At 41.4% G+C, this 12,922-nt stretch overlaps 1 protein-coding gene across 1 annotated transcript in view; it reads left to right on the forward strand.

Annotated features, from left to right (window-relative positions):
* DCAF5 (DDB1 and CUL4 associated factor 5) overlaps window positions 1–12,922 on the forward strand; it is a 122,785-nt gene that overhangs the window by 89,910 nt on the left and 19,953 nt on the right. Inside the window, exon 6 of the mRNA XM_023517622.1 lies at window positions 2,839–2,905. Within this exon, the coding sequence (XP_023373390.1) occupies window positions 2,839–2,905 (67 nt within the window). The remainder of the gene's footprint in view (window positions 1–2,838; window positions 2,906–12,922) is intronic.

A 12,922-nucleotide genomic window follows, 5' to 3' on the forward strand; every position in this document is an offset into this window, starting at 1 on the left:
TTTTTTATAGAGACAGAGTCTCACTTTATTGCCCTTGGTAGAGCGCCGTGGCATCACACAACTCACAGCAACCTCCAACTCCTGGACTTAGGCGATTCTCCTGCCTCAGCCTCCTGAGTAGCTGGGACTTAAAGGTGCCTGCCACAATGCCTGGCCACTTTTTTGTTGTAGTTGAGCTGGGGCCGGGTTTGAACCCTCCACCTTTGGTATGTGGGGCTGGCGCCCTACGCAGTGAGCACAGGTGCCACCCTTTTTTGTTTTTTTGAGACAGAGTTTCACTATGTCACCCTGAGTAGAGTGCTTCCCAAGTAGCTGGGACTACAAGTGCCGGCCAAACCCAGCTATTTTTTGTTGTAGTTCTCGTTGTTTGGCAGGCTGGTCTGGATTTGAACCTACCAGCTCCAGTATATGTGGCTGGCACCCTAGCTGCTGAGCTACAGGCACCCAGCCATGTTCTATCTTTTTGAAATTAAACAATGTAAAGCTGCCACATAAAGGGGGATTGCTTATGCCCCTGGCACTAACTTGTAGGTGTGTTGGCATGGCTTCCTTTTCAAAGATACCAGCTGACAGCCTGGAAGTTCAGGATGTTTGTCCTTGCATAAAAGACCTTTGGGAAACTCTTAATTTTTATTTTCTGCATTAAATTTTTTTAAATGGTGGTAAAATATACATAACATGAGATTTGTTTTAACCATTTTTAAATAATACAGTTTAGTGGCATTAAGTACATCCACACTGTTGTGCAACCATCACCATCTATCTCTAGAACTTTTTCATCAATCTAAACTAAAACTTTGTACCCCTGAGCACTAACTCCACTCCTCCTACTCCCAGGTCTTGGCACCCACCATTCTGTTTCTGTGATTTTCAAAACTCTAAATACCTCGTATAAGTGGAGTCATGTGATGTTTATCTTCTTTTGTCTACCTATTTCACTTACTATAATATCGAGGTTTATATTGCAGCGTGTGTCAGAATGATAGGCAGGGCACAGTGGCTCATGCCTATAATCCTAGCACTCTGGAAGGGTAGAGGAATTTGAGACCAGCCTGAGCAAGTGCAAGACAGCCGTCTCTAAAAATAGCCAGCTGAGGAGTCACATGTCTGTAGCCCCAGCTAATCAGGAGGCTGAGGCAAGAGAATTGCTTGAGCCCAAGAATTTGAGGTTACTGTGAGCTCTAACACCACAGCACTCTACACAGAGCGACACAGTGATACTCTGTCTCAAGAAAAAACAAGTCTGAATAATATTCCATTGTGTGTATTACTACATTTTGTTTATTCATTCATCTGTTGATGGACACCTGGGTTGTTTTCACCTTTTGGCTATTATGAACTACTAATGAACTTGGTGTTATAGGTTTCTGTTAGAGTCCCTGCTTTCAGTTTTAGGATATTTATCTAGGATTAGAATTGTTGGGTCATATGGTAGTTCTATTTCCATTGTTTTGAGGAATTGCTATACTGTTTTCCACAGTTGCTGCACCATTATACCTTTTACTACCAGTGCAGAAGGGTTACACTTTATCCATATCCTTGCCAATTCTTTTTTGTGTTTTTGGAAATAGCCATCCTAATGGGTGTGAAAGAATATTTCGTCATGGTTTTCATTTGCATTTCCCTAATTATTAGTGAGACTGAGCCTCTTTTCAGGTATTTATTGGCCATTTGTATGTCTTTGGAGTAATGTCTGTTCATATCCTTTGCCCCTTTTTGGATTAGGTCATTTTTTGTTGTTGCTGCTGAGTTTTAGCTAACAAGCAGCCCTTTTTTTTTTCCTTTCCTTTTTTTTTTTTTTTTTTTTAGACAGAGCCTCAAGCTGCCCCCCTGGGTAGAATGCCATGGCATCACAGCTCACAGCAACCTCCAACTCCTGGGCTCAAGCAAGTCTCCTGCCTCAGCCTCCCGAGTAGCTGGGACCACAGGCGCCCGCCACAACGCCTAGCTATTTTTTTTTTTTTTTGGGTTTCAGCCATCGTTGTTTGGCAGCCTGGGCTGGATTTGAACCCGCCACCTTAGGTGTATGTGGCTGGCGTCTTAGCCACTTGAGCCACAGGCGCCGAGCCTTTTTTTTTTTACCTTCTTGAGGCAGAGTCTCACTAAGTTGTCCTCGGTAGAGTGCTGTGGTGTCATAGCTCATAGCAACCTCAAACTCTTGGGCTCAAGAAATTCTCTTGTATCAGCCTCCCAAGTAGCTGGGACTACAGGTGCCTACCACAATGCCTAGCTATTTTTTTTTTTTTTGGTTGTAGTCGTCATTGTTGTTTGGCAGACCTGGGCTGGATTCGAACCTGCTAGCTCCAGTGTATGTGGCTGGCACCCTAGCCACTGAGCTACAAGGCGCTGAGCCGCTAACAAGTCTTTTGATAGGCAAATATTTTAAGAGGATATTTGCTGTGTGGTGCCTTAATATATGCCCTTTTATCTCATTTGTTTAAAAAAATAATCTCTGTATACATAGATAAAATATATTATACATACAGTGTATACCAAAGTTTATCATATATACATATATAGGGAAAATGGGAAATTTAGCTAAATGTACCTTTATTTACAAAATATTCTTTGCAAAATTTTACAAAAGATTTTTCTACATGTTGACACATAAATTTAAAAGATAAAAATATAAAATATAACAGTATAAAATATAATGTACCTCAATGATTCCACAATAATTAAAAATATTCTATCCAAAAAATAAATAAAATAAAATAAAATATAATGTAAGCTTGTTTTCCTATGTAAGATGACCTTTGGGACACCCTATATAAATCAGTATATATTTATTACATATTATAATATGTAATATACAACATGTATTTTTTGTTTCAACAGTATATCCTTTCAGGCTCTGATGACTTCAATCTGTACATGTGGAAAATTCCTGCAGATCCAGAAGCAGGTGAGTATATCCCTAGTTCTCTTAACCTTTAGTGTGCTGTGCACTGAGATCTGTAGCAATAGAGGATCTTATTTCTCTTTTAACATAATGAGGCTTGGCGCCTGTGGCTCAAGCAGCTAAGGCGCCAGCCACATACACTTAAGGTGGCGGGTTTGAATCCCCAGCCCGGGCCCGCCAACCAACAATGATGGCTGCAACCAAAAAATGGCCAGGCGTTGTGGCGGGCGCCTGTAGTCCCAGCTACCTGGGAGGCTGAGGCAGGAGACTCGCTTGAGCCCAGGAATTGGAGGTTGCTGTGAGCGTGATGCCATGGCACTCTACCCAGGGGGATAGCTTGAGACTCCGTCTCAAAAAAAAAAAAAAAACCATAATGAGCAGTTTATTGTGAAAATAACCAAAGGAACTTTTATTTTTTAATATTTTATCTTTTCTTTCTTCTCTTCCCTTTCCTTTCCCTTCTCTCCCTTCTTTTCCCTTCCTCTCTTTCTTTTCTTTCTTTTTCTGAGACAGAGTCTCACTTTGTTGCCCTTGGTAGAGTGCTGTAGCATCACAGCTCACAGCAACCTCAAACTCTTGGGCTTAAACAATTCTCTTACCTCAGCCTCCCAAGTAGCTGGGACTATAGGGACCCGCCACAATGGCCAGCTGTTTTTTTAAAGACAAGGTCTAGCTCTGGCTTAGGCTGGTCTCAAACTCATGAGCTCAGGCAATCCACCTGTCTCAGCCTCCCAGAGTGCTAGGATTACAAGTGTGAGCCACCCATCTTGGCCTGTCTTTTTTTTTTTTTTTAAAGAGATAGAATCTTGCTCTGTCATGGTAGACTGCAGTGGGTCCTCCATAGCTAACTGTACCCTCACGCTTCTGGCCTTAGCCTTCCAAGTAGCTGAAACTACAGGCATGTGCCACCACATGTAGCTAATGCTTTTTTTGTTTGTTTTGTTTATTAAAACTGAATTTTTTATAATTTTTAATTTTTTTTTTTTGAAACAAAGTCTCACCCTAGGGCCCCAGGTAGAGGACATCATTGCTTTCAGCAGCCTTAATCTCTTGGGCTCAAGCAATCCTGTTGCCTCACCCTTCCAAGTCGCAGGGCCAGGGTCTCGCCCTTGCTCAGATTAGTTTCAAACTACTGAGCTCAATCCAGCGGCCTTGGCCTCCCAGAGTGCTAGGATTACAGCAGTGAACCTGTGTGCCCAGCATCCAGCTAATGTTTAAACAGTTATTTAGAAACAAAGTCTCCTGGTTGGGCACAGTGGCTCACTAATGTAATCCTAGCACTTTGGGAGGCCAAGGCAGGTGGATAGCATGAGCTCAGAAGTTTGAAACTAATCTCACTTAGCAAGGGTGAGACCCTGTCTACTAAAAAAAAAAGTAGCCTGGTGTTGCAGCAGGTTCCTATAGTCTCTGCTACTTGAGAGGCTAAGGCTTCGGGGATTGCTTGAGCCCAAGAGTTTGAAACTAACCTCACTCAGCAAGGGTGAGACCCTGTGTACTAAAAAAAGTAGCCTGGCATTGCAGCAGGTGCCTATAGTCTCTGCTACTCGAGAGGCTGAGGCAAGGGGATTGCTTAAGCCCAAAAGTTTTAGGCTGCTGTAAGCTATGATTCCAGGGCATTCTACCTAGGGCAACAGGGTTAAGACTCTGTCTCAAAAAAAAAAAAAAAGAGAGAGAGAGAATGTCTTGCTTTGTTGTTTAGGGTGTTCTTGAAGTTGTGATCCTCCTGCCTCAGTCTCCGAAATAGCTGGGATTATAGGCATGAGCCACTGTATCTGGCCCATAGGAAATTTTTAAATAAAAATTAAGAGCCATATTTAACTATATCCCTCAGACACCATCTGACATAAATGATTCTTAGATTTTTTTTTTCCTCCTAAGAGCCTTTCTAGACTTAATAGATCTTCTTTATGTCCTTTATTTCCTGTCATTTTCATACCTGGAATATTTTTTTCTTGCTTTTATATGCTTTTCCTTTATTATCCATCTTCATATTCTACTTACTACTCTACAAACAGTTGGTAGGGCTCTTCCTTTCCTTTGGCCTCCCCAGTCATGTTAACTAAGGGGAGGCTTTCTTTGTTCGTGAATAGGTACATTCCCTGGGGTTTTGCCAGCCTCAGGCATGAATTAGAAATAAATATTAGTTTTATACTACATTAGTTTTAAATGTATTCTGAGGGCCGGGCACAGTGGCTCATGCCTGTAATCCTAGCACTCTGGGAGGCTGAGGTGGGTGGATTGCTTGAGCTCATGAGTTCAAAGAGCAGCCTAAGCAAAAGGGAGACCTGATCTCTAAAAATAGCCAAGTGTTGTGGCGGGTGCCTGTAGTCCCAGCTACTCAGGAGGCTGAGGCCTCCCACAGTGCTAGGATTACAGGCATAAGCCACCGCTCCCGGCTAGCTCCTTGATTTTAAAGTGTGGTACATGCATGATATTTCAGAAAGTACATCCAGTATCATATAAGCTTTTTAGAGGCCATAGAACCCATAGTCTGCTTATGTTACACTTGGAGTTGGCTAGAAGCCCCATTGTTTCCACACTGATGTGGTTGGTTTTGGGTCCCCATCCTTTACTTGGTTGTTGGGTTTCTTTGTCAAAGATGGGACCTTATGATTATCCTTCTTGCTGTATTTACCAACTGATAGTTGTGTGGTTTGTTTTTTCTGTGTCACTCTTCAATAGTACATCATCAATCACAGCAAGTCTGTCCCTTTGATCATCGTCTTGCTCTGCATGTAACTAAAGTACCTTTTTAGATTATTTTTAGTTAGTCTTGGCTCATTTGGGGATTCAGCCGCCTTGCCACTATTCCGACAGATCCACTTATATTCTTTCTTCTTTACTTTTTCCTTTTTTTTTTAAGATCAAGGTCTGCCCATGCTGCTCAGGTTGGAGTGCAGTGACTATTCATAGGTGCAATTATAGTATGCTATAGTCTTGACACTCCTGGGCTCAAGTGATCCTCTTGCCTCAGCCTCCCAAGTAGCTGAGACAATAGGTGCATGCTCCCATGCCCAGCCATTTTCCTTTTTATTTTAGTTCATGAATCTTTCCTTTTTCTTTCAATGCTTCCTTCTTGTTTATTTTTCATATATTCTGCTATTTTTGTAATTAAGCACTTTTTTAATTGTTTATTTTTTCACTGTAACTCTTCCAGATAAGTAATATATAAGTTTCTTTTCTTTTTTTTGCAGTTTTTGGCCAGGGCTGGGTTTGAACCCACCACCTCCGGCATATGGGGCTGGCGCCTACTCCTTTGAGCCACAAGTGCTGCCCATAAGTTTATTTTCTTAATAAACCTTTCTCTACTTCTCCTTATAACTTGTTCATAATATTTTTGGGTTTTTAAATTTTTTTATCTTTTCTTTTTTATTTTTAAGATAGAGTCTCACTCTGTAACCTTGGTAGAGTGGTGTGGCATCATAGCTCACAGCAACCTCAAACTCTTGGGCTTAAGTGATTCTCTTGGCCTCAGCGTCCCAAGTAGCTGGGACTACAGGTGCCTGCCACAATGCCTGACTAGTTTTTTATTGTAATTGTTGTTTGGCACCCGGGTTCGAACCCACCAGCCCCAATGGATGTGGTTGACGCCCTAGCTGCTAAGCTACAGGAGCCAAGCCTGCTCATGATAGTTTTGAATTTTCAATTTTGAACATTTTCTGTTGGGTTTCTGCTATTGAAATCAATTAGTATCCACAAAGAAGACTCTTTAATCTCCTACCTGGAGGGTATTTGCCTGGCAGTTAAATTATGGTTCTAAGAGCCAAATAGTGGGGTGGAGCTATGAGTTGAACAGACCTATATGCAGATTTTTGTTTGATACCACCCCTTTCTGTGGCTTGTGTCCCATTCTAAATCCTCTTTAGGTCAGTTCCAGTTGACAAACCCCAGGCCTCTGCTTGTGTAGGGAAAGGGCAGTTTCTGGGCCATATGGGTCATGGTATAACTGCTCTTTGTACATGTTTTCACCCTACCTGTTTTTTGTCCCTACTCTTCAACCTGGGCTTTAGGAATACTTGGCATCTCTTATTTTTATATGTAATACCTCTATTTTTAAATATTGGCAATTAATTCAAAGTTGTAAAAATATTTAGCAAGGCAAACAATGTCTGAGGCTAGATACTTCCTTGGATTCTAGCTCTGAAAATGTTAGGAAAATTCTTCCAGGAAACTCTAATCTGACCTACTGCCTCTTTGACTTAAACAATTACAGGCTGAGGACAAGTGTGCCTGAGCATGTGTTCTCTCTATATATGTACTTGTTGTATCTGAACTAGGGTTGGCTAATAAGGGGAACCTGGCTTGGTATTATATGCCTTAATGGCACAATCAGAACTTGACTCTAGATGACAAGTAATCAGCATTTATTGATTGAAGGCTTGCTGTATGTTTCACTGTGTGTGCCAGATGCTGAGAGAACAGTCCTGCATGGGTTCCAAAGGCAAGGCCGTCTTATTCTTCATTGCTTTCTTATTCAGAAAGACTGTCAATAAGTCTTTTTTTTTTTTTTTTTTTTTTACCAACTCCAAAGAGATGAAATTTATTTACTATATAAACTACTGACTTAATGAATAGGCTGAGTAATTCACAGAAGACTTCCTAGTGGGCTGAAGAGATCATTTCGAGATTTTAAGACCTATACTCACCATGTAACTTGCTACTTGGAAAGATCAGGTCTGATTTTTTAGTTGATTTCAAATGATAATTCATTTCTAAAAATCTCTTTAAAAATAAGAGGAAAGAATAGAACTGAGAATTTCTCTGTGGCAACAAAAAAGCCTATCAAAACATGTTTTACACCTCTCATAACTAGGAAGAACATTTGCTTTTACAATTCTGAAGATGAGTAAACCAGCAATTACATACAAAGCCAATGTGGTGCATTAAAAGGGACGTTAGCGTTAAAATTGTACTCAGTTTAAGTCCTCTTACCTTGAACTTAACTGCGACTAGCTAGGTGAGTGATTCTAAGCAGTTTATGTAACAGTGTTGTCAGGCTTGGCAGTGGCTCACACCTGTAATTCTAGCACTCTAGGAGGCCGAGGCAGGTGGATTGCTTGAGCTCATGAGTTCAAGATCAGCCTGAGCAAAAATCAAGACCCCGTCTGTACAAAAAATAGAAAAACTAAGGCAAGAGGATCGCTTGAGCACAAGAGTTGGAGATTACTGTGAGTTATGACACCATGGCACTCTACCCAGGGTAACAGCTTGAGATTCTGTCTCAAAAAAACAAAACAAAAAACAGTGCTGTTTGATCCTCTATAAAATACCCCTACTCTTGCCTTATATTGTGTTTTGATTTAATACTCTTAGAAGTTTTCTGAAAACACGTGCATTGTTATTGCTATGTATAATAAAGTAAGTGTAGATCCATACTTTCCAAAGGATTTTCTCCTTTGCAATTTGGGTTTGGCAAAGTGTGAGGGAGGTAAGTGTCTCTTGAAAATACTTATATTGTGCTTCCCTTCTCTTCCCCTAGTTCTGAATGTTAGAAAAGGCCTTTGGGTTATCACAGATAAAATTGCTTTCCCCAAGATATGCTTCAACTGTGAGACCTTACTGTTTGTGAGAAGAAGCATATTGTAATGGAGTTGATAGGCCTGGTTTTATTTTCCCAATCCACTCATCTTCAAATTGGAAGCTTTGGGAAAATGTTATAATTCTACCAAACTTTTATTTCTTCATCTATACAATAAAGATAATATGAGCATCAACAACAACAGGAATAATATCTACCTTCTTAGGGTTATTGTGAGAGTATATAATAGCTTATTTAATTATTTTTATTTCTCATTAAATAAAATGATTTCTCATTATTTTTCAGGTTTTTTTTTTTTTTGAGACAGAGTGTCACTCTGTCATTCTAGGTAGAGTATATTATCTAGTACTGTGGTGTCATAGCTCATAACAACCTCAAACTCTTGAACTCAGATGATCCTCTTGCCTCAGCTGCCTTAGTAGCTGGGACTACAGGTGCCCACTACAATGCCTGGCTAGTTTTTCTAGTTTTAGTAGAGACAGGATCTTACTCTTGCTCAGGCTAGTCTTAAACTCATGAGCTCAGGCATTCCACCTGCCGTGGCTTCCCAGAGTGCCTGAGCTCACAAGATGTGAGTCACTGCGCCTAGGCAGTGACTCTCTTTTTAAAGTCTCCTTTTAAAAACTCAGAAATCGGCTCGGCGCCTGTGGCTCAAGCAGCTAAGGCGCCAGCCACATACACCTAGGGTGGCAGGTTCGAATCCCCAGCCCGGGTCCGCCAAACAACAATGATGGCTGCAACCAAAAAAAAATGGCCAGGCGTTGTGGCGGGCGCCTGTAGTCCCAGCTACTTGGGAGGCTGAGGCAGGAGACTCGCTTGAGCCCAGGAGTTGGAGGTTGCTGTGAGCGTGATGCCATGGCACTCTACCCAGGGGGATAGCTTGAGGCTCCGTCTAAAAAAAAAAAAAAAAAAAAAAAAAAAAAAAAAAACTCAGAAATCGGGCAGCGCCTGCCGCTCAAGGAGTAAAGCGCTGGCTCCGTGTACTGAGGGTGGTGGGTTCAAACCCGGCCCCGGCCGTAAACTGCAAATAAAACCCCCAAAACTCAGAAATCAAGAGAATGTCCCCTTTGATACCTTCCTAAATGGCTGATTGAGTTCTTCTTGCATCAAGGCTGCTCTTGATTCATCAATAGTCAAGAGTTCCCTTACATGACAAGTTTTTCCATGAATGTAAGGATAAAACATGCATTTTCACCACCAAGTCACTGCAGCTACCCCCAGTGGCAGTGGTCTGATAGATAGGTTGGAAACAGCTGTAAATGCATTTTTATGGGCTTACATATGTGTGTATGCTTACTCTGTCTCTCTTTCTTTTCTAGACATGTATTCACTGTCAACGAGTTAGTTATAATTCCCATGTAATTGGAAAAATGGATGTTTTTAATTGGTTACAGTAGCTAGTTACAAACACATGTAAAATACATACATTGAAAAAAGAACTTAGTATAATTAACTTTTTGTGCAGATATGCATGGATGCCTATGAACTCTTTGAGCTTTACTGACAGCACTGGCTATCCCCATCTGGCTTTTGTCATCTCTTAAGTGGTTACATGGTTTCCAGGAGGCAACCACTGCTCTTTCTGTATTGTCAGTATCCTTGCTTGTTCAGTAATCTCCCTGTTATCTGGCACCCATGGGGATTGCTAGATTCTGGATAAATGTAGTTTCTGATTGCTTGAGAATTGCTAATAAAAGGTAGGCCTAACTAAGTCTATACCCCGTACTATACCATACCATAAACTCTGTATTGACTTGATCTTGATGTTGAAATACACTAATTAAAAGCAAATTAAGACAAAAAGAAACTTGACTTGCTGTAAGACAGTTTTACTATGTTATAAATCAGTCTTGTAAATGCAGGGTGCAATTTTATTTTATATTTATAGACTCTTATTTATTTATTTGTAGACTCTAATATTTATAGACTATTATAGACAGACTCTCACATTGTCGTCCTCTATAGAGTGCTGTGCATTAAAGCTCACCAGCAACCTCAAACTCTTATTAGGCTTAAGTGATTTTCTTGTCTCACCCTCCCAAGTAGCTGGGACTACAGACGCCTGCTACAACACCCAGCTATTTTGTTGTTAATTTGTTTGTTTGTTTAGCAGGCTGGGCCTGGGTTCGAACCTACCATCCCCAGTGTATGGGGCTGGCACCCAAACTGCTGAGCTATAGGCACCAAGCCAAGGATGCAATTTTAGTTAAAAGTCAGTTAATACACTTTTCAGCTTCACTACCCATATATATTTTTTAACTTCACATAACTCACATGAACACTAAAAGTGTTACAAAAAATACATGAGAGCTGTGGGAGTGAGGCCGAATGCACCAAGTCTACACTCTGATTGCTTTTTTTTGGTAGGGTCATTTGCCAATTGCTGGTGTTCCAGTTAAAGGGAAGCTTAATGTATTTCTTTTTATGGCTTGAAACTTGAAGACCCTGTGACTCTTCATTCACGCCTTTTTTGAAATGTTATGAGATTTGGACACCTCTTTTAGATGTTCCAAGAAAAGAAGTAGAGTGGCCCCTCGCATAGCAGTAAACTCTTAACTCAGTTGAGTGGAGTCAGTTGAGTGGAGTCAGGAATGAAATAGATTAACTGTCTCAATAGCTACTTATCAAACCTCATTTTAGCAGATAATATCTTTAGTGTTTCCCTTTAAGTTGGTTCCAAAAAAAAAAATGATGAGGGATTTTACTTCAATTTGTTCACTTATTGAGTATACTTAGATATCATGCAAAGCTTTATGGGCCATTGAAAGACACTTTCTTGCTTTCTTTCTTTTTTTTTTTTATAGAGACAGAGTCACACTTTATCACCCTTGGTAGAGTTCTGTAGCGTCACAGCTCACAGCAACCTTCAACTTGGGCGATTCTCTTGCCTCAGCCTCCGAAGTAGCTGGGACCACAGGCGCCCACCACAACGCCTGGCTATTTTTGTTGTTGTTGTTGCAGTTTGGCCAGGGCCAGGTTTGAACCTACCACCCTCGGTATATTGTGCCGGCACCCTACCCACTGAGCCACAGGCACCAACCCAAGAGAAGCTATTTTAGATAGAATATTCAATATAGGCCTCATTGAGAAGATCACATGTGAGTAAAAATCTCAATATGGTGAGGGAGATGGCCATGCAGAAATTTGGTGAAGAGCATTTCAGGGAGAGCCAGCCCAAAGGTCCTGAAATAAGAGTATGCCTGGTGTTTTTGATAAGCAGCAAAGAAGACAATGTATTCCAGCAGAGGGAGAGAAGGGGAGGTAGCAGGGAACAACCTCAGAGGTAAGCCCTTACTAGGTAAGTGGGAAAGCCATTAGAGAATTTTGTGTTGAGGAGTGACTTGATCTGACTTACTACAGGAAGATCACTCTGGCTGCTGATTTGAGGATAGATGGTAGGAATGGGGCTGCCAAGGGTAAAAATGGGGAGAACTGGTAGAAATCTCACTTGATACAGATGATGCTGGCTTAAACTAAGGTATAGTAGGGTTTAGATTCTAGATAAACTTTGAAGTTGCCATTAAGATTTCCCAAAAGATAATGGGAGGTGGAGTTGCAGGTAGTTAAAGATGTCGCTTAAACATCTAGGTAGAGATGTTGAATAAATAGTTTGGAGGGACGGCGCCTGTGGCTCAAAGGAGTAGGACGCCAGCCCCATATGCTGGAGGTGGCAGGTTCAAACCTAGCCCCAGCCAAAAACTGCAGAATAAATAAATAAATAGTTTGGAGGTCCGAGGCTCAAGAGAAAGGTCTAGAGAAGAAATAAAAATTTAAGTTTCAGGTGGCACCTGTGACTCAAGCAGTAGGGCATCAGCCCCATATACCAGGGGTGGCAGGTTCAAGCTCAGCCCTGGCCAAAACTGCAAAAATAAAATAAAAAGAAAATTTAAGTTTCCAGACTCAGCACCTGTGACTCAAGGAGTAGGGCACCAGCCCCGTATACCAGGGGTGGCAGGTTCAAGCCTGGCCCTGGCCAAAACTGCAAAAATAAAATAAAATAAAATAAAAAGGAAATTTAAGTTTCCAGGCTCAGCACCTGTAGTTCAGTGGTTAGGGCACTGGCTACCTACACTAGGTAGGTTTGAACCTGGCCTGGGCCTGCTAAACAACAGTGACAACAACAACTACAATAACAAAATAGCCGGGCATTGTGGCGAGTACCTATAGTCCCAGATACTGGGGAGGCTGAGGCAAGAGAATTGCTTGAGCCCAAGAATTTGAGGTTGCTGTGAGCTGTGATGCTACAGTACTCTACCAAGGGCAACAAAGTAAGACTCTGTCTCAAAAAATAAAAATAATAAAACCATAAGTCCAGGTGAGATCATCAAGTGAGTGAATGTAGAAAAGAATCAAGGACTGAGCCCTAAGCATTCCAATGTTCAAAGGTCAAGGAGAGGCCAGGTTTGGTGGCTCACACCTGTAATCCTGGCACTCTGGGAGGCCAACTTGGGAGGATCGCTTGAGCTCAGGAGTTCAAGACT

The sequence above is a fragment of the Otolemur garnettii genome, unplaced genomic scaffold (genome assembly GCF_000181295.1).
Source record: "Otolemur garnettii isolate 467f Iridium unplaced genomic scaffold, OtoGar3 scaffold00115, whole genome shotgun sequence".
NCBI lineage: Eukaryota > Metazoa > Chordata > Mammalia > Primates > Galagidae > Otolemur > Otolemur garnettii.